The sequence below is a fragment of the Nipponia nippon genome, unplaced genomic scaffold, assembly GCF_047370975.1.
Source record: "Nipponia nippon isolate SJK-2023a ecotype South Korea unplaced genomic scaffold, ASM4737097v1 scaffold_14, whole genome shotgun sequence".
Classification (NCBI taxonomy): Eukaryota; Metazoa; Chordata; class Aves; order Pelecaniformes; family Threskiornithidae; genus Nipponia; species Nipponia nippon.
Genome location: NW_028262330.1, coordinates 4,957,542 through 4,977,660, shown reverse-complemented (window position 1 = coordinate 4,977,660; position 20,119 = coordinate 4,957,542). Strand labels below are relative to the sequence as shown.

The window sequence follows — 20,119 nt, the reverse complement described above, 5'->3', positions numbered from 1 at the left end:
CTGTGAGTCTGGGTAGGGTGGTGGGTGCGTGGGCAAACAGCCCTCGCCAAGGGACGCCGGGCAGGGATGCTGGGGGACGGCGGGGAGCAGCCCTGCAGCTCTGAGGCGGTTGGGCTGCAGCTGGTGTCGGTTGGGGCCGGTGCTGGTGTCAGTTGGGGCTGCAGCCAGTGTCAGTTGGGCTGCGGACGGTGACTGGAGCCTGTTGGAGGGCTGCGGGGTGCGGCAGTAGGGATGGGGCAGGCTGCGGGGTGATGGGGCCAAGGATGGGGCAGGCTGGGGGGTGATGGAGCCAGGGAGGCGATGGGGCAGGGCAGGGATGGGGCCGGCAGCTCCCCACGAGGCTGCTGTGTGCAGAGGGAAGGCTGAGGGCAGCGGTGGGGGCGGTGGTGAGGGGAGCATGGAGGGTTGGGGTCTGGGGTCTGCACAGCCTCTGGCTGAGCGGGGCTTCGCCTGTCCCCCCCGCAGGCGCTGGGGAGCGGTGGCCAAGCCCCGTGCCGGCGGGATGTCAGCCGTGCCGGATGAGCGGCATGGCTTCCTGGAGAGCTTCACCACGCTGCTGCTGCGGCTCCGGCCAGACAAGTGGAGCAAGTTCGTGGGCAGTGAGGAGGCCGCGGCTGTGCTGGACGAGTTCTTCAAGCAGCAGGACATGCTGGAGCTGGTGCTGGGGCTGAACCCTGCCGGGCAGCTCCTACCAACCGCCTGCTTCCCACCCACCCTCAGGGGCAAGGGTGTCTACTTCGTGAAGAAGAAGAGGGAGAACATCACCCGGGAGAACTGCCAGAGCAGGCTGCTGGTGGGAGACATCGGCCCCTCACCGGTGGAGCAGCTCATCACCGTGGTGGAGGAGGTGGGTCACCCGTGCGGGTGGGTGCTGGACACAGGCTTGGGGCAGGCGGGACAAGCCAAGTTCCCCGCACACTCCGCTGCCGCCTGGACACCCGCTGCATGCTGCTGCAGCCAAAACTTTAGGTGGGCTCGAAAAGCAACTAAAGGACATTAATAGAAGCAAAATTGCCCCAGGCGCTGGCCCTGGCCTCGCGGTGGCTCCCAGCCGCCTGCCCCACTGTGCTGGTGGGCTGACCGAGCCCCATCAGGACACAGAGCTGGGTGAAGGTCACAAGCCTGGTTTTCTCCCTGGGTCCAGCTCGCTCGCTTCCTCCCTGTGGTTTTAAAAACTCAGCGTAATTCCCCCTTACCCGTGCCCCGCAGCTGGGAAATGGCTGAGTGGATTTCTCCCCAACTTCCCATAAATATTCCCGCTCAGAGGACGGCCAGCACAGAGCACCTGAGAGCTGAGTCAGGCCCCAGGAGCCCCCACAATTCCTCCTCTCCAACGCCGGGGGCTTTTGCTTGTGCACCAGCCTCTGACGCCGCTGGGTGCACTCACTGCGCCGCTCCCAGCACTTCCCAAATTATGAGTTGGAAACCCGCCACAGAGTGAGGGGACTCCTGGTTGTGCTGACAAGAAAAACATCAGCAAAACCCATCCGTGGCTGCCGGAGCTGTGGCTGGGCTGAGACAGGGCTCGGATGGGCAGCAAGAGGGGATGCTGTGCAAACCAGCGCCGCTGCGCGCTGCCCTTTGCAATGGGAGACCCGGTGCTCCCAACCGAGCGCCCGACCAAGCCCTCTCCTCTAGGTCGTGTGCCCCCTGCTCCTGAGTGAGGAGAACGTGGCAGGCTGGCCCAGGGTGGTGGTGGAGGACGTTGTGCGACAAGCCCACCGGCTGAAGAACGAGATGTTCGTGATGGGCGGGAAGATCCAGGGGAAGCCGCTGCTCCCACTGCCGGAGCACCTGGACAGCCAGGCTGACTCCAGCACCGTCCTGGACTGGTGGGTGCTGCCAGCACAGCTCGGTGCCAGCAAAGCCTGGCAGGGGCCCGGCACAAGTCCGTCTGGGAGGGCTGGGAGCCAGGGTGCCAGCTCGGTTCCCGAGCATCCCTGGGCCCAGCTGCCCCTCAGCAGCAGAGCACCTTCAAGCAGCTCGTGCTGGGCTGCCGTGCTGGTGGAGGTGGCTGCAAGTGGGTGCGCGGGGCTCCCCTGGGGCAGCAGGGCTCCCCCGGGGCAGTTTGGGGCCAGTCCCGGTGCTGGAGCGTAACCCGGCTGCCTTTCAGCCTGGCGGGGCCTGTGGATGTTTCGGTGCTGCACTCCATTGAGACCATTGTCATCGAGTGGTCCCACCAGATCAGAGACATCCTGAGCAAGGACTCGGCACAGCCACTGCTGGAGGGGCTGCACCCCCTGCCCAGGACAGAGTTTGAGTTCTGGCACACCAGGACGGTCAACCTGCAGTGCATCAACAACCAGGTACCGTCTCGCCCACAAGCGGTTGGCAGCTGCGTGTCCCCGGTGCTGAGCCCCCGGTGCTGAGCCCACCACCTCTCGTCTCCCAGCTGCTCTCGCCCCGAGTGACGGTGCTGGCCGAGATGCTGGAGAAGGCCAACAGCTGCTACTGGCCAGCGCTCCAGAGCATGTTCAGGGATGTCAGCGCTGGTAAGCCCCCGGGCGATGTGGTGGGCAGCTGCCTCTCGCCGCTCCGGCGAGGCTTCCCCATCCCTGACGTGGAGTTTCTCCCCTGGCCCAGGCCTGGAGGAAGCCAAGGACATCAGCCTCTACCTGCAACCGCTTCGGATCCTGCTGGAAGAGATGGAGCAAGCGGATTACTCCCAGGTAAGTTATATGTGGCAAAATAACCAGGCACTGCCTGGCTTCCTCATCCGGGTAGAGGTGGCGGTGCTGAGCCCCAGGGGCTGCGTGTGGGCGCGGATCCACCTCGGCTCTGCCTGACCCTCGTTAGCGCAGCCATGGCCCTGCACTAACGAGGCTCTGCTCCCGCAGTTGCAGCCCTACATGGACAGGGCGCTGTGCACCGTCTGCCTCCTCCGGGCTCACTGCCAGCACTACAGCTCACCCGCCCGCGTCATCGTCATCCTGCAGGAGATCTGCAACCTCCTCATGGAGATGGTAGAGCCCTGAGCCCGGTGGTGGCTCCAGTGGGACAGGGGCAGGGCAGCACCAAGCCACCACTGCCTCCCAAAGCTGCCCCACTGTGGGACCGTTAGCAGGAGGGGTGACACAGGGCAGGCGTGGGGAGCCCAGCTGGGGTGACGTAGAGACATCCCAATCAAGGGACCAGCAAAGCCCTCACATAGGGGTGGAGGAGGTTTGGGGCAGGCGTGGGCTGCAGGCAATCACCAGAGAGTCCATGGGGCCAGAGGGTGGACAGAGGGAGGAGAAGTCCCCTTGCTTCCCTCTGCCGACAGCCCCTGCCTGCATCTGCCTGTCCTAGACCCGTAGCTTCCTGAGCCCTGAGGACGTGATGAAGGGGCTGCAAGGAGAGGAGACCGGGGAGACCTTAGAAGGAATCAGTCTGAGCATTTCCACCATAGAGAAGCTCTTCCAGTCCTACAGCACTTACTGCTCCGACCTGATGCCCATGCTGTTCCCGGTGGGTGCAGGGGATGGTGTGGGTCCACCTGGCCCCATCCACGCCAGCTCTGCTCGCTGACAGCCCCTCTCCACTTCCAGGAGGAGCCGCAGCTCTGGGAGCTCCCCCCCTCCCTCGTCTTCAGGAGAATGGACGCCTTCTTGCACAGGCTCAAGACCATTGAGGTGACAGCACAGCATTTTGGGGCATGGCGCCAGGCCCATGTGGGCTCCCCCTGCCCCGGGGATGCCGGGGTGGTCCCCTGAGAGCGGCACAGGGGCAAACTCCGCTCTGGTCCTGGGGCGGGCTGGGGCGGCCGGCGCAGGCGAGGAACAGAGGGGAGGTGGGAGCCCAGCAGTGGTGCATTGCTGGGAGCACAGCGGCATCGTTCCCAGCACACCACCCGTGCCCCCGGGGTTGGATGGGTACCCCCAGCCAGGCCACAAAGCACCCCTGGGAAGGATGCTCCCAGCCCTGCGCACGGGGAGCCAGGGTTTGCCACTGAAATGAGCTGGGTGAGATGATGGATTGTGCTCGACAGGAGCTGTACCAGACAGCTATCGAGTTTCTGAAGCTGGAGAAGGCAGAGCTGGGAGGAGTGAGAGGAAATATCCTTGGGAGCCAGGTGTTTCAGATCTACGAGGAGGTGTCTGAACTCATCAAGGGTTTTGCTGATTGCAAATATGATCCCTTAGATCCTGCAGAAGAGGTGAGTGTATGCATTTGCTAATTAAAAAAATCTCTTGCCAGAACACACTGGAAGAGCTGCATGTAAAACTGTCCCACGCCAGCAGGCGTGCTCGCTTTGGGGCAGGTCACAGGGCTCCAGGGTGTCCGGGTTCCATGACTCCTTCAGGAAGGATTTGGGAAGGAAGCGCAGAGGCTGCACCAGCTTAAATCATTTTGCTCTTACTGGCAGCAATTGAACAAAGACTTCGCAGAGTTCCAGGAGAAGATTCAGGACGTGGATAGGCGACTGGCCACCATCCTCTGCCATGGCTTTGATGACTGCAACTGCCTGGCATCTGCTGTGAAGGTACACGTGCCCCCTCTGGCTCGATGGGTCCTGCCCTCGGGCACGGGGGGTCCTTGCCTGAGCGCCCGGAGGCTGGCAGCAGGCATGCTGCCTGCAGCCCAGTACGCTGCACCCACGCACTTGGGAGTGACCGTGAGGGTGTCACCGGGCCGTTCCGGTGATGCTCCGGAGCACAGAAGCCAACGCCTTTTCCTCCCGCAGTTGGTGCACATGTTTGCCTCCCTGCTGGAGCGACCTTTGATAAATGCTGAGATTTCCCCCTATTACTCAGTCCTGCTGGGAATGTTTAACGCCGAGCTGGATAATGTGAAGGCACTGTATGATGCCCAGACCGCTTCCCCGCCACTGCATGGGGGGGGCCTGTTCATCAACAAAAACATGCCACCGGTGGCCGGGCAGCTGAAGTGGGCTCTGGAGCTGCAGCAGCGGCTGGAGGGGCCACACAGGGACTTGTTTGCCATCAGCCACCCGTATGTGTGGGTCACCCCATCACCCCACGGGGACGCGGGGCAGCAGCCGGGGCAGCAGCCGGCCCGGTGTGTGTGTCCCCGTGCTCTACTGCAGCAACTACTTCTTTATCATGACCTTGACAGCGTGATGTTCAGCGCTGAAGCTAGACGGGTGTCCAGGAAGTACGGAGAAATGATGGGACTGCTGCAAGGTTACCGCAGGAAGGTCTATGAGGAATGGGTGCACGGAGCTGGCCAGGACTGCCACTTCAGCCTGGAGCAGCCCTTGATCCTGAGGGACCCCGACTCTTCCCTCCTCAGCGTGAACTTCAGCAAAGAGGTTGGTGCTGATGCAGGCGCCAGCCTGGTGCAGGGGAACGCCAGCGATCTGAATGTAAATCTGACTTTCTCAGAAGCTGTGGTGAGATGTTTCGGGTTTTACTAACAAGCCTTGTCTCCGGCCATTGTGTCTTGCAGCTCGTTGCTGTTCTGCGGGAGGTGAAGTACTTGAACTTCCAGCAGCAGAAGGATATCCCGGGCTGTGCTGAGAGCCTCTTTGCTCAAAATGAGACTTTCCAAAAGTTTGTGGACAACCTGAGTCTTATCGTTGGCTGGTACAATGAGGCAGGTTGCAAAGGGGAGACAACCCGGCTGCTTTTCCATGCCCTGAGCACTGGCCAGGCTGAGACTGACTGGGGAGCCCCCAGGGGAGAGGCTCTTATGAAACGGGTCCTGGAAGCCCCGGGGGGCTGGGGTACACCGGGCACGTCCCTGGCACCCCGGATCCCTGCCCATCCTGTGGCTGAGCCAAGCTGCTGCTGCTGCTGCCATCACACCTGCCTCCTTCCACCCCCAAGTTCCGTGTCGGTGGGGTGGGGACCCCATTCCTCTGTAAAACTGGTGCCCTAGCGAGCGCGTCTCAGCTGGAGCAGGGTCATTCTTCCACCTGCAGCTCTCACCTATGGATGCGTTGCCCCTGCAGGTGAAGCAGAGGCTGCTGCCGGTGGAGTTCCCACTGGTGGCAGGGGAGCTGGAGGCCGTGGACGGCCAGCTGGCCAGCGCAGAGCACACCCTGTTTTGGCACCATGAAGGTACAAACACACCCTTGGCTGCTCAAGGCCAGAGATCCTCTTTGTGTGTTTCAGGGGGTCCCTGGCCCCCGGCACCATCTCGCTCAGCGGCTGCCCTTGGGTCCCCACAGCCAGCACACCCCAAACGTGGACCCCCACCCTGCAGGCACGGGTGGGTGGGTGAGGCAGGGACCCGGACAGGGTTCCCCCCCCATGGTGAATAGCCCTGAAGTGTCCCGACCACAGCTTGCTGCCTTGGAGGCATCTGCATAACCTGTTAAGCCTGGACATGCATTTTCCTTCCAGGCGTCATGGAGTACATCCAAGAGATGAGAGAGATCTTGTACGACTTGCAGACCAGGGTCCAAAAAGCAAAGTTAAACACGGAAAATATCACCCAGCTGATGGAGGTAGCTTTTGCTGGTGCTTTGTGAGTGCCTTCCTGGGAAGCCTCCTGCAGGGATTTACCCTTCCCCAGCACAGTGGAGCAGCCCTGTCATCTTCTCCCTGCAGGAGTGCTCAGCCGCTCCCTTGTTTGAAAGGAAAGACAACAAAGAGGCAGCGCTCTTGGACCTGGACGGGAAAGCAAACACCTTAACCAAGCGCTATGCTGCCATTAGGGATGCAGGCACAAAGATCCAGGAGATGGTGGAGGTGAGACCCATCCCAGGACGCTTCAGTCGGAATTAGATTAACAAGGAGCGTGTCCGGCGCTTGCGTGCTGCGGTGCTCTGAACCCAGCGGTGTCCCCCCTTTTGTAACTGTGAGCGTTGGACTCAAACCTGGGGTGCAATCCTCCAGTCTCTGCTGAGCCGAGGGTCCAGTGAAGGACCATAAAACACTGCCCACGGACTCCAGAAATCCTCTGCCCTCCCGAAATCCTCTGCCCTCCCGGGGTGAGGTCTTGGCTACAGCTTCTGGTGTCGTACAGCTGGAGAAGGGAAGGATGCAGGATCTGTGCGACAGCCAGGCAGGACAAACCTGTGGGGGCCACTCGCGATGTTAGGAGCTGGTACGTTTGCTGGGTATTTATTGACAAGTATTAGTTTGGTTTTTTCCTGCTTGCAGGAGAATGCAGATCTGTTTAAGGCTGACAAGTCATCGCAGATATGGCTGGACTATGTGGGATACATAGATGGAATCGTGCTGGATGGACTCTTCAATCTTGTCCACAAATCTCTGCAGCTGCTGCTCGCCAACATGGCCCCTGACGTAGGTCCAGGCTTCCCCTGCAGCGCAGTGCCCGTTCTTTGCCCGTCCTCGGGATGTCCCACCACTCACTGTTTGGTGGCCAAACGTGCGCATCCCAGTGCTCCCCGGCGCACCTGGGCAGCGAATGCCGGAGGTGCTGGCGTCCCTCTTGTCCCCACTGCGGGGGGACCATGGGGCTGGGGGCCAGGGTGGGCACAGGAGGGACCTGAAGCACGCGGGTCGCTGACCTGTTGCAGGCTGACGTGGCCCCGTTGTTCGAGGTGCGCATGGAGCTGTGTGACGGCAGAGTGCAGTACCATCCCTCACTGGAGGTGGGACACGACAACAGCTTCTTGGAGCTGGTGGAGAGCCTGCTCAGTGATATCTACGTGTCCACATCATGTGTGCCTCGGCTGCTGGAGGGGAAGCTGAGCTACAAGGTCAGTCCATGGCAGGTGGCACCTCCCAGCTGAGCCGGAGGTGGGCGAGGATGCCTGGTCCCCTGAGTCAGTCCCCGAGAGCTCTGCCCATCCCTTCAGACCACCCTGGAGGAGCAGGCGGACCTCAGCAGGATGCGGGAGGAGGTGGTGTCACTGGTGGTCAGCACCATGACAGAAGGCGAGGAGTACAGTGCTGGCTTTGAAGAGCAAGCCCACCTGTGGCTGGAGGATGCTGCAGAGTTCCTGCAGCGCTTCCTCACCTTGGGTAGTGGCCCCAGCCCTGAGGAGCTGGAGACGCAGCTGGAGGAGCCTGCAGCCGACGGGACCCCATCCCTCCAGCTCTTTCAACAGGAGGTATAGGGCGGGTGCTTGGGATGCACCGGGTGCCCCAGAGAACACTGGGTGCCCGGGGAGGTGCCAGCCATGGGCTGTGACCGGCTCTCATCCCCAGATCGACGCGTGTGAGGCGCTGTGCGAGGAGGTGTCAGGGTTCGCGAACACTGAGGTGTTTGGGGGGTGGCTGCAAAGCGACTGCCGCCCCTTCAAGCAGGCGCTACTGAGCGCCGTCAGGCGCCGGGGCCTGGCACTCCGGCAGCACCTTGCCAGCCACGTCACCACCAGGTAGGAGCCTGGCGAGCTCCCCGCCAGGGACGGGGCACTTCTGGTGACCGGAGCCCAGCTGGGCTGTGGCAAAGGCACCATTGTGTGCTGGGGCAGGGCTGGCCCCCAAGGGACGGAGTCCTGGGGGCATGGGTAAAGCTGCCAGGCACCCCCGGGGGTGAGTCCCTGGGGGGCTGTGCCCTGCAGAGTGAGCCCAAGCGATCACAGGGGCAGCCATGGGCCTCGGCGGGGACACCCAGTGAGCACCGCCGCCTTCCTCCCAGCCTCCAGGAGCTGAAGGATTTCATCCGAGAGGCGAATGCTGGCTTGAGTAAACCGCTGGAGGAAGGAGACTATGACGGGCTGGTGGAGATGATGGGGCACCTGATGAGGGTCAAGGAAAGGCAGGTGGTGACTGACAACATGTTTGAACCCCTGAAGGAGACAGTTGCCCTGCTCAGCACTTACGGAGAGGAGTTGCCAGAGGAGATCCACCTGCAGCTCCACGTGAGCTGCTCGGGGTGCGGGGGGGCCGGGCGCGGGCTCCCTGGGGCCAGGCTGCCAACACCATGCGGTGCTCGCTGCAGGACCTCCCTGAGCACTGGGACAACACCAAGAAGCTCTGCCTGCGTGTCAAGCAGAGCGCGGCACCCCTGCAAGCCAACGAGGTCAACATCATCCGCAGGAAGTGCCAGCAGTTCGAGGTGCCCGCTCCGGGGCTTGGGGACGGGAGAGGGGCGAGCGAGCAGCTTCCTGGGTGTTTTGGGAAGACCCCGCTGCTCTCCTCAACTGCCAGCTCCTGGCTGCCCCTCCTGAGCCCCGTCCTCCCCGTGCAGGTCCAGCAGCATGCCTTCCGGGAGAGGTTCCGGGAAAAAGCCCCTTTTTCGTACACTGACCCAGACCCCTACAAGTCCTTGAACAAGGTAAGGAAGGGGACGATGCCAGGGCCGCTGCTGTCCCTGCCTGCACTGCCCAACTGCCCCTGGCTCTGTGCACCGAGCCATCACTGGGATAGGAGACATGTCCCTGTCACACAGTCCCCAGCTGAGACCTTTGCTTTTTCTCTGGCCAGCAACGGAAGAGCATCACCGCCATGGAAAGCGACGTGGCAGCCCTGTCCAAGTCAGCTGGGCTGTTTGAAGTGTCGGTCCCAGAATATAAACAGCTCAAAGCATGCCACAGGGAAGTGCGCTTGCTGAAGGAGCTCTGGGACATGATCGTCCTGGTAAGTAGCACAGTCTGTGAGCCAGCACGATGGGGAGGGCAGGAGGAGGCAGGAGCACGGGGATGTGCAGAACAGGCTTCTGGGGTGTGCTGGCCTGGTCCTCACAGTTTTGAAATTCCTGAGGCAGTGACGAGCTGCCCAGCGTCCACAGATGGTGGCTACTGGTAGCTGTCTGTGGTCAAGCACAGTGGCTGGGAGCCCTGGACTCAGTGCTAGCCTCTGTGCCACAGCACGATGCCCAACGCTGCCTCCAGGCAAGGGCTTGATAGCAGGCTGCTGTTGGCAGGCATGGGCACCCGGCGTGGGCAACCAGTGTGGGCACCCTGTGCCAGCTGGGCATTGCCAGCCAAAGGTGCAAAGTTGTTGTAGCTCCTCCGAGAGTCTCATTGCTGTGAGAGGTGGTATGAGACACGGGGCAGGTTGTCACAGCATTAGAGCAGGTCTGCTGGTGCAGGAGCTGCGCACCCCAGCATGGGTGCAATGGGTGTGTGGGCACTGGGTATACTGCTCTTCATCCCGGGCAGGAATGCTTCTGCTAATCACAAGTCCTGTGACAATGTATTCCTGAATTCAGGTTAACACAACCATTGATGACTGGAAGACCACCAAGTGGAAGGATATCAATGTGGAGCAGATGGATATCGATTGTAAGAAATTTGCTAAAGACATTCGGACCTTGGATAAGGAGATGAGGAGCTGGGATGCATTCATAGGGCTGGACAATAGTGTGAAGAACATGATAAAGTCCCTACGCGCTGTGAACGAGCTGCAGAACCCGGCCATCAGGGACCGGCACTGGCACGAGCTCATGCAGGCAACCAAGGTGCTCCGAGCCCTCCCACCCTTCCCTGGTTCCAACTCCTGACCTGGGAGGCTCCCAAGATTTGCATCTATCGGGGGAAGCATGCAATCTGTTTTAAAAGTTGGCCATATGCAAATATTTATGTAGGGTCTTTAAATGTGGGTGTTAATGAGCTAGTTTGGGCGAGCTGCTGGGCTGCTTCTCTGTGGAGGGAAGTCCATGCCCCGACGGTGCTGGTTCTGCTCCAGGTGAATTTCACTATGTCTGAGGACACAACCCTTGCGGATCTGCTGCAGCTGAACCTGCACAAGTTTGACGATGAGGTTCATGGCATCGTGGACAAAGCCATGAAAGAGTCAGGGATGGAGAAGGTAAACGGGGCTCGGTTCCTACCCTGCTTTGCTGAGATCCCTGTTCCAATGCGGCTCTGTGGCTGTTAGCGTTCATGTTCCTGCTCTTGGGGGCTGGAGTCCACACACAGCATGGCACCCACGGAGCTCATGCTCTGGAGGAGGCACTCCTGTTGCTGCCTTGCCTTTCTGCAGGGCCTGGGACTTGGCACCACAGAGTCCAGCTCATTTCTCATGCCCCGTCTGCAGGTGCTGAACACCCTGGATGCTACTTGGGCGACGATGCAGTTCAAGCACGAGCCCCATGCCAGGACTGGCATTGTGCTGCTCAAGTCAGATGAGGTGCTCATCGAGACGCTGGAGGACAACCAAGTGCAGCTGCAGAACCTGATGACCTCCAAGTACCTAGCCTTCTTCCTTCAGGAGGTGTCGGGCTGGCAGCAGAAGCTGTCGACCACTGACTCCGTTATCAGCACCTGGTTTGAGGTGCAGAGGACGTGGAGTCACCTGGAAAGCATCTTCATCGGCTCCGAAGACATCCGCAGTCAACTGCCGGAGGACTCAAAGCATTTTGATGCTATCAATGAAGATTTCAAAGTGCGAAGCCCGTCGCCCCCCAGGCCCCCGAGAGCTCACCACCAGTTCGGGTAGAGCTGAAGCATTTTTCCTCTTGCAGAAATTAATGGCTGATGCGGTAAAAACTCCCAATGTGATTGAAGCTACAAACAAGCCTGGTCTCTACGACAAGCTAGAAGCGTTGCAGAAAAGGTGAGGTTTGAGTTGGCCTGGTCTGGTGAAGAGTTATGGAGAGGCCTCCACTGGCTGGTCTAGGGCCAAAGGAAGAGTTTGATTTCTCCAAAGTGATGTCTTCCTCAACATGGCACTGACTTTACAAAGAGTAAAAATTAATATGTGGATGTTTTAACTGCAGTTTTTCTTCCTTGTTTTCTGTTAGATTGGCGCTCTGTATGAAGGCTTTGGCTGAATACCTCGAGACCAAAAGACTGGCTTTTCCCAGATTCTACTTTGTTTCCTCTGCAGACCTGCTTGATATTTTATCTAATGGGAATGAGCCAGCTGAGGTATGGGTTGAGTGCAAAGTGTGGAGGCAAGTCCTGTGTCTCTTGCGCGCTAACTTGTTATTGCAGTTTTAAAATGTTTTTCATCCTAACAGACGGAACACCATCCCTGGTTACCCCCCTTCCCAGGGATGCAGCGCCCTGAGAGACACGCGGGAGTTAATCCAAGAGGTGATTACACCTCTGTGTGGGACCGGGGGTCCCTGACTCTCCGCCGTGCCTCTGTTCTCAGGTGTCCCGTCATCTGCCAAAGCTGTTCGACAGTCTGGCTAAACTGAAGTTCAAGATGAGTCTGGACAAAAAGCCCCTGAAGGTTGGCCTGGGGATGTTCAGTAGGGACGAGGAGTACGTGCCCCTCGATGCAGAATGTGACTTGTCTGGCCAGGTCAGCCGAGCTCCGTGGAGCCTCCGCTTGCGGGGGCAGAGGTGGGCAGGATCAGGACGGGGACAAGCCTTTTGCTTGTTGTGCACTAACAGCCTGGCAGCAGTTTTAAAATGCAATCGTGAAGCCTTTCAGCCAAAAAACAAACCCAGAAATGGGAAGCAGGGAGCCACTTTACTGGCACAGGCTGCCCAGGGAAGTGGTTGAGTCCCCAGCCCTGGCGGTATTTAAAAGACGGGTAGACGTGGTGCTTAGGGACGTGGTTTAGTGGTGGACTTGGCAGTGCTGGGTTAACGGTTGGACTCAATTATCTTCAGGGTCTTTTCCAACCTTAGCAATTCTATGATTCTATGACTTGCATGTTGCCACGGGGTTGTGCAGCCAGACCGGACACGGTCTGGGAACCACTCGCTCAGGGTTTGCTGGATGTGACCCTCTAGGTCGAGGTTTGGCTGAACCGAGTGCTGGTGAGCATGCGCTCCACGCTGCGGCACCTGATCCCCGAGGCCATGGTGACCTACGAGGAGAAACCGCGGGAGCAGTGGGTGTTTGACTACCCGGCACAGGTAGGAGCTGCCACGTGGGGCTGGGCTGGCCGGCAGCTCCGTGAGCTGAGGTCCAAGAGGAGGAGCAAGCATGGAGCTGGGGAGGTGCAGGCACCTGCCCCGAGCCATCGCAGGCATGGCATATTTGCCTTTATGGCCATATCTTGTCCCTGTGGTTTGCTGTAGGTTGCTCTGACATGCACCCAGATCTGGTGGACTACAGAAGTCGGCATTGCCTTCTCAAGGCTGGAGGAAGGCTATGAGAATGCAATGAAGGATTACAACAAAAAGCAGGTTGGCATCCCTCGGACCTGACCTGGAGCTGTTCTGCAGCCCCTCTCTGCTCGGAAGAGGCGAGGTCCAGTCTGAGGGGTCACCAGGAAATGGGCAGAGTGTGATATCATTTTTCTGTTCATCATTTCTTTCCTTCCTCAGATTACTCAGCTAAATGCACTGATTTCACTACTCATTGGAAACCTAACTGCAGGAGACAGGATGAAGATCATGACAATCTGTACCATTGATGTCCACGCCAGGGATGTTGTGGCCAAAATGATCCTTGCGAAGGTATTCGTTGCAAGAGAATGTTATTACTGCTTTGTTTCTTGGCGCTTCTGAGCAAAGATTTCCTGTTATTTTATTACTTTCCAATATTTTCAAAGTATCCCAATTGGCGTGAGGAAACCACACATGGGGTGTTAGGGGCACCTGGGAGCCGGGGAGGTGACAGCACAGCCGGGGTCAGACAAGACTGGGCTGGGTCTCATGCAAAGCCAGATCAAGGAGCAGCTTTGCTGGTTCCTGCTGCACTCGGTGGGAGCCGGGAGCCTCGGCACAGGGCTGTGCACCGCGGGTGCGGGGTGCGCTGGGCCACGTGGCACAACAGTCCTCACCCACCCCAGCATTGCATTGGGACCCGTTTTTACGCTGTCCTCATGTACAGAGGTGACAAATGGTCAAGAAGCACATGCTTGGGAGCTCGCTGTGCCGGCAGGTCGGGGCAGGCAGCACCGGTGCCTGCCTGCCCTCCACAGCCAGCTGCTCTGCAGGTAGAGAGTGCCCAGGCGTTCACCTGGCAGTCCCAGCTCCGGCACCGCTGGGACGAGGGGAGGAGGCACTGCTACGCCAACATCTGCGACGCTCAGCTCCAGTATTCCTATGAGTACCTGGGGAACACCCCCCGGCTGGTCATCACCCCCCTGACGGATCGGTAGGCATTTGGCTCCCCATGCTTCCCACTGCCCGCACCACACTGCCGGCACCGCTCAGCCCTGCCCACCCTCCCCTCCGCAGGTGCTACATCACCCTGACGCAGTCCCTCCACCTCTTCATGGGGGGGGCCCCCGCCGGCCCCGCAGGCACTGGGAAGACGGAGACCACCAAGGACCTGGGCCGGGCAGTGGGCATGATGGTCTATGTCTTCAACTGCTCCGAGCAAATGGACTACAAGGTAGGGTGTGGGGGAGCGGGATGGTGGCACCAAGGTGAGAGCCGTGGGTTGTCTGCCAAGACAAGGGGGGGGACCCTATTTCAGGAGGCACCACTGCAGCATACACCCCCCCGTGTCCAGCTGCAGCATCCATCGCCAGTGCCCTGAAGCTGCTCTCCTCTCCCTGGCTCGGCAGCCAGCGAGAAATGTGTGTGTCCGGCAGCAGCTCCTGGTGCCATCCCATGCCACTGACTCCCACCGCGGCTCCAGCCAGCTCGTGTCCCTGGATGCCCATGGGGAGCCCAGGGGGGCTGTAACGCTGTGGGACATTTCCCTAGGGAACAGCACAAACCATAAAAGCCATGAGCAGCTCCCCACACTTGAGCTTTCTTAACAAATCCCCACGTTGCAACCTCCATGTAAAAGCTCGGTATCTGAAGCCCATCTCTGGTGCTTTCTCTCCAGTCTTGCGGCAACATCTACAAGGGGCTTGCTCAGACTGGCGCCTGGGGCTGTTTCGATGAATTCAATCGCATCTCAGTGGAGGTTTTGTCCGTGATTGCTGTGCAGGTACATACAAAACCAGCAGCAGCATGGGGTGCCATAGGGACTGGTTGAGCCTCTCAGCGTTTCCAGTTCACGTACTGAACGTTGTCTCCATTAAACCTGCCTTTCAAAGGGACGGTTTAGAGCTATTTCCACTGTGTCATGCTGGGAGGCAAATGGAGGGAAAGCACAGCAGTACGGAGGCTTTGGGTGTGTTTAAGATCACGCAGCCCAGCTGTGTCCCATCCCAGTGACCCATCACCCCCCCGCTGGCTCTGCCATCACCTGGCGACAGGGCATCGCGGTGCCTGGGAAGACGCTGATTTAAGGCCAGCTCTCCTGAGCCTGGGGATTGCTATGCTGCAATGGCTTTGGCAAGCTCTCAGTGTTATTTCTAGCATTGCCAATGGCACGACTGAACCTCATTTTCCGCAGGCGGTCAGTGAGGGTGAGCTGGGGATGCAGGGCAGGGAGCCACGGGGCTGCCAGCACTGACACCTCTGCTTGCCTGCCAGGTGAAATGTGTTCAAGATGCAATTCGTGCCAAGAAGAAAACATTCAATTTCCTTGGAGAGATGATTGCTCTGATCCCGTCGGTTGGGCTGTTCATTACCATGAATCCTGGCTATGCAGGACGGACAGAACTGCCTGAAAATTTAAAAGCTCTGTTCAGGTACTCGTAGGCAGACGGGTCAGTATGTAACTGGCAGTCGTTACAGCATTTACCTCTGCGGTAATATTCGTGTGCTACATCCATAACATGACCTAAGCCTTTGCTGGTGCAAACAAGGATATTTGTGTGTACTGGTCGCCTTTGTGTACGGGAAACCTTTGCACCCCAGGACAGCCCTGCTCAAAGCCCCTGAGATGGTCAGAGGCTGGGAGAGCTGGGCTGCTCACGCTGGGGAAGAAGATGCTTGAGGTGTTTAATTGCCACCTTTGGCTAAAATCCGATTGAGAATAAGGGAAAAAAGGTGGTCAGGCGCTGGAAGGGGTGGCCCAGGGATGCTGTGGGATCTCTGTCCTTGGAGGAACTCAAAATGTGACTGGAGAAGGCCCAGAGTGACCTGATTGACCTGTGACATGAGCCCTGCTTGGAGCAGGAGGCTGGACAAGACACCTCCAGAGACCCCATCCAGCGTAAATTACTGCCCAATTCTTTGATGCTAACAGAAGCAGGGAATAATTTATATTGAAAACCTGGGTACGAATTCTTGCTGGCTGTGGGAGGGCACGGGGCGTGTGGACGTCTGTGCACAGCCCTGCTAACCTGCCGCTGCTCTTCTCCAGACCCTGTGCCATGGTGGTCCCCGATTTTGAACTGATCTGTGAAATCATGCTTGTTGCAGAAGGTTTTATGGATGCTAAGCTTCTAGCAAGAAAGTTCATTACTTTGTACACACTCTGCAAAGAGCTACTATCTAAACAGGTAATTTAACAATATTGCAAGGTTCTTTAAGATAAAAGTCTTCATTTGAATTTCAAACCTGATGGATTGTAGTAGGATTGCTGGTAATAATGTGCTGGCTGATGTTCTGCATAGTTCAGGTCTAAGGCTGGACAAATTCCACTTCCACGCTGGTGCATCCTATAGCATATTTCTGCCTTCTGGAAGAAATCAAGCAGTCCAAAAATAGAATAGAATACAGCCAGTTAAGATGAGAGCACCCAGATATTATTCATCTCAGCAGAAGTGATTTACAATAAAAACGTGCTTCCAGGAAGCAAGCCAGACTGCCCTTCACCTCGTGACTGACTGGGGCTTCTCTCGTAAATAAGCTCCTTTTAAGTCCAGTCTGCTGGGCACTGTGTGGATAACCCGGGTGTGGGGCGATGGACAGGGTGTTCCTCTGTAGTGTTGTTTAAAGCAGTTCTCCCTCACTGAAGTGGAATTGTAATACTTTGCTGCCTGTCGGCAGGACCACTATGACTGGGGTCTGCGGGCTATCAAGTCCGTGCTGGTGGTAGCCGGCTCCTTGAAGAGAGGGGACCCTGGCCGTGCTGAGGACCAAGTTCTGATGAGAGCTTTACGAGACTTCAACATCCCCAAGATTGTGACAGACGACTTGCCAGTCTTCATGGGGCTTATTGGAGACCTGTTCCCAGCCCTGGACGTCCCCAGGAAGAGGGACCTCAACTTTGAGAAGGTGCAAGCCCAGGCGCGGCACCAGCACCAGAGACATCCCAGCCCTGGCAGTGTCCAGAGGCTGAAGGTCCATTTGGCACTTCTGGGGGTGGCTGGCTGGTCTCTGGGGGCTTGCCAAGGCCCTGACCATTGCCCATGGTCAGCGCCCGCTCTCCCTCCCAGATCATTAGGCAGTCCATGCTGGAGCTGAAGCTGCAGGCGGAGGAGAGCTTCGTGCTGAAGGTGGTGCAGCTGGAGGAGCTGCTGCAAGTGAGACACTCTGTCTTTGTCATCGGCAATGCCGGCTGCGGCAAGTCCCAGGTAGCAGCCAAACCATCCCCAAGGACACGGGTCCCCTCCTGCTCCCGGCCAGGCACATCCCACAGCCTCCCCCATTCTCTTGGCGAGGATGTTGCCGCTGGCCTCGGCCAGCTGTGCAGACCCCCAGCTGCACCAGCAGCAGCGTCTGGGTAGGGGATGGCAGCACGGCCAGCGTCCACAGCCACACTGGGCCCTCCAGCACTATGCGTGCTGGGCTCAGCCCGTGGTGCTGAGCAGGTTCAGGATGCACAGCTCAGGTGCTGCCCGGGACACCCGTGAACAGAGCGGGGACAAGGCAGGGAGCAGGGAGGGGCACGCTCTCGCGACACCCTGCATGCTGCAGTGCCGGCAGGATGGTGCTGGCTGGTGGGGCTCTGGGCTCCCACAACACCCTGGCCAGGAGCCAGCTCTGCAGAGGGAGGTCCGGAGCCTTCCCAGCGGCTGTCCGAACCTGGGTGCTCTGCAGCGGGTGGTAGCAAGGCTCTGTGCCCCCAGCTGCGGGCAAAGGCTGCCAAAGGCTGCAGACAGCCTCATAGGAGCAGCGGCCGTGGCTGCACGGTTCCCCTCTCCGCAGGTGCTGAGGTCGCTCAACAAGACGTACAAAAGCATGAAGCGGAAGCCAGTCACCATGGACCTCGACCCAAAGGCTGTGACCTGTGATGAGCTGTTTGGGGTTATTCATCCGTCCACGCGAGAGTGGAAGGATGGTGAGATGCCAACACTTGTGAATGGTCGTTTACCCCAAGTGGGAACTGGCCTAGACCATCCTTCAGCAGCGGCTGGTGCATAGGCAAATATCTTCATAAAATGTGTCTCTGTAAACACTTTGTGATGTGGTGATGGAATGGGAAGAGCTTTCCTTGGGGCTTTTTATTGGAATGTGAGGGAGGAGGAACATGTTTCAGGGAAGCACACAGTGTCCCATGTCCCCCCAGCAAACGTGCTGTGCGTGGAAAGGACAAACACACGTGTTTCTCTATCGGCCAGGTCTGTTTTCTTCGGCGATGCGTGACCTGGCCAACATCACACATAAGGGGCCCAAGTGGATCATTCTCGATGGAGATATTGACCCCATGTGGATCGAGTCCTTGAACACGGTCATGGATGACAATAAGGTCGGTGCCATCACACCCCGGGAGCTTTGCTCGCTCATTAACTCGGGGTGATCAGCTTGTGTTCATGCCTGGGCCCTGAGCTCAGGGCATTGCCCCATGATGGGCTGCTTCCCCCAGGTTCTCACCTTGGCCAGCAACGAGCGCATCCCCCTCAACCCCACCATGCGGCTCCTCTTCGAGATCAGCCACCTGCGGACCGCCACGCCAGCGACCGTGTCCCGGGCGGGAATCCTCTACATCAACCCCACGGACCTGGGCTGGAACCCGTGAGCCCAGAGAGGGAAATGGATGGGGTGGGACCTGATGGGACGGGATGGGACAAGACAGGATGGGATGGGATGGGATGGGATGGGATGGGATGGGATAGGCACTGGCCCCCTGCACGCGTGTCTGCAGCTCTGCCCATCCCTCCTGCAGCGTTGTGACCAGCTGGATCGAGGCAAGGACGGTGCAGTCCGAGAAGGCCAATTTGATGATTCTCTTTGACAAATACCTGCCGGTGTGCCTAGAGAAGCTCAAGTCTGGATTCAAGAAGATAACGCCTGTCCCCGACATCACAATGATACAGATGGTGCTGTACCTGCTGGAGTGCCTCCTGACACCGCAGACCACCCCGCCGGACTCACCCCGGGAGCTCTATGAGCTCTACTTTGTCTTCGCCTGTGTCTGGGCCTTTGGTGGGGCCATGTTCCAGGACCAGGTACGGCTGTGAGACCAACCGCTTGGTGCCTGCCCACACCTGCCTGCTCCCCAGAGCCTCCTACCCAGCTTCACCCCTCAGCTGCCTCCCTTCGGAAAATACTAAAGCAACAACACTGGCTGGTTTCTGAGTTTTTTCTCTGTTTGGCTCCTCCCAGCTTGTGGATTACCGCCTGGAGTTCAGCAAGTGGTGGGTGAACGAGTTTAAAACCATCAAGTTTCCTTCTCAGGGGACAATTTTTGACTATTACATTGATCCGGAAACGAAGAAATTCATGCTCTGGACTGAAAAAGTGCCAAAATTCCAACTTGATCCTGAAGTCCCTTTACAGGTATTTCCCACAAGCTCTCTGTGTTTGTGTTTTATGTGCTTATTGCTCCATGGTCTTCCCCTGAGCAACGCTGGCAAGACCCTGCACCTGGAGCAGCACAGGGGTTCGGGCTGGCTCTGCCACGCTGCCGCACAGGCTGGTGGCATCCGGCAAACCCTGTGGCTTTCTGTGGTTCTGCTTTACCCCGCGGAAACCTCAGCGAGAGTTGCAAGTTGCAACTCTTCTTTTTTAAATTTCAGACTAACCTGTGGTTTCATAGATTCTCATGAAATAATTATTATTATTGCCTGAATGGAAAAATGTACTTTAAAACTTTATTTGCATGTCTTTTGAAATGCTGTCCTGGGGGAGGGGGGAGTTGTGTCAAAGACGGCAGGGAAAGGGAGAGGTGCTGCAACTGAATTTGGCCCGGGCATTGGCTGAGCAAAGACACTGGGGACAGTTTCAGGAACTGTGCTGTGTTGTTCTGTTTTAATAACTCGTTTTTCTGACAGCTCCTATTTTGGGTCAAAATATCTTTAGAATAAGCAAGAACCTGAGACTTTTTGCTTTAGAGAGGGACCAGGTTTGTACGAAGAGAGAGAGCATCTTCCATTAGACCAGCTGGCATTGCCGGGAAAACGAGGCAAGGCTTCCGGCGCGCTGCCCGCTGCTCTGACAGAAGATCCTGCCTCTGCCTGCAAATGTTGACTCTGACAGCAAGAGGCGAGCTCTGGGCATTGACGGCACGATTTCCCCAGGCCTCCATGGTGCACACGACGGAGACCATTCGTGTGCGCTACTTCATGGACCTGCTGATGGAGAAGCAGAGGCCAGTGATGCTGGTGGGGAACGCAGGGACGGGAAAATCGGTCCTAATGCGGGACAAACTCGAAGCGCTTGGCGCAGACGAATACCTCGTGCAGTCTGTGCCCTTTAACTTCTACACTACCTCGGCCATGCTGCAGGGTAAGGCTG

At 58.2% G+C, this 20,119-nt stretch overlaps 1 protein-coding gene across 3 annotated transcripts in view; it reads left to right on the top strand.

Annotated features, from left to right (window-relative positions):
• Positions 1-471: 471 nt before the first annotated feature.
• DNAH17 (dynein axonemal heavy chain 17) overlaps positions 472-20,119 on the top strand; it is a 39,564-nt gene continuing 19,916 nt past the window's right edge. The window contains exons 1-46 of one of the 3 annotated variants that reach the window (XM_087750924.1): positions 472-847; positions 1,639-1,832; positions 2,114-2,306; positions 2,393-2,492; positions 2,584-2,669; positions 2,838-2,963; positions 3,289-3,447; positions 3,528-3,611; positions 3,968-4,135; positions 4,346-4,462; positions 4,664-4,932; positions 5,056-5,251; positions 5,389-5,535; positions 5,894-6,002; positions 6,288-6,391; positions 6,495-6,635; positions 7,050-7,193; positions 7,430-7,612; positions 7,712-7,966; positions 8,064-8,233; positions 8,497-8,719; positions 8,800-8,916; positions 9,049-9,135; positions 9,285-9,437; positions 10,012-10,260; positions 10,488-10,610; positions 10,839-11,186; positions 11,266-11,357; positions 11,545-11,671; positions 11,901-12,053; positions 12,491-12,616; positions 12,782-12,889; positions 13,031-13,162; positions 13,645-13,805; positions 13,889-14,045; positions 14,490-14,594; positions 15,086-15,243; positions 15,861-15,999; positions 16,490-16,717; positions 16,879-17,016; positions 17,591-17,723; positions 18,004-18,131; positions 18,249-18,397; positions 18,549-18,831; positions 18,989-19,162; positions 19,903-20,110. In XM_087750924.1, coding sequence (XP_087607050.1) covers positions 503-847; positions 1,639-1,832; positions 2,114-2,306; positions 2,393-2,492; positions 2,584-2,669; positions 2,838-2,963; positions 3,289-3,447; positions 3,528-3,611; positions 3,968-4,135; positions 4,346-4,462; positions 4,664-4,932; positions 5,056-5,251; positions 5,389-5,535; positions 5,894-6,002; positions 6,288-6,391; positions 6,495-6,635; positions 7,050-7,193; positions 7,430-7,612; positions 7,712-7,966; positions 8,064-8,233; positions 8,497-8,719; positions 8,800-8,916; positions 9,049-9,135; positions 9,285-9,437; positions 10,012-10,260; positions 10,488-10,610; positions 10,839-11,186; positions 11,266-11,357; positions 11,545-11,671; positions 11,901-12,053; positions 12,491-12,616; positions 12,782-12,889; positions 13,031-13,162; positions 13,645-13,805; positions 13,889-14,045; positions 14,490-14,594; positions 15,086-15,243; positions 15,861-15,999; positions 16,490-16,717; positions 16,879-17,016; positions 17,591-17,723; positions 18,004-18,131; positions 18,249-18,397; positions 18,549-18,831; positions 18,989-19,162; positions 19,903-20,110 — 7,489 coding nt within the window. In that variant the 5' untranslated portion in view covers positions 472-502. Of the gene's footprint in view, positions 848-1,638; positions 1,833-2,113; positions 2,307-2,392; positions 2,493-2,583; positions 2,670-2,837; positions 2,964-3,288; positions 3,448-3,527; positions 3,612-3,967; positions 4,136-4,345; positions 4,463-4,663; positions 4,933-5,055; positions 5,252-5,388; positions 5,536-5,893; positions 6,003-6,287; positions 6,392-6,494; positions 6,636-7,049; positions 7,194-7,429; positions 7,613-7,711; positions 7,967-8,063; positions 8,234-8,496; positions 8,720-8,799; positions 8,917-9,048; positions 9,136-9,284; positions 9,438-10,011; positions 10,261-10,487; positions 10,611-10,838; positions 11,187-11,265; positions 11,358-11,544; positions 11,672-11,900; positions 12,054-12,490; positions 12,617-12,781; positions 12,890-13,030; positions 13,163-13,644; positions 13,806-13,888; positions 14,046-14,489; positions 14,595-15,085; positions 15,244-15,860; positions 16,000-16,489; positions 16,718-16,878; positions 17,017-17,590; positions 17,724-18,003; positions 18,132-18,248; positions 18,398-18,548; positions 18,832-18,988; positions 19,163-19,902; positions 20,111-20,119 lie in introns of those variants that run through there. The other 2 variants (XM_087750922.1, XM_087750923.1) reach the window with 2 other exon arrangements.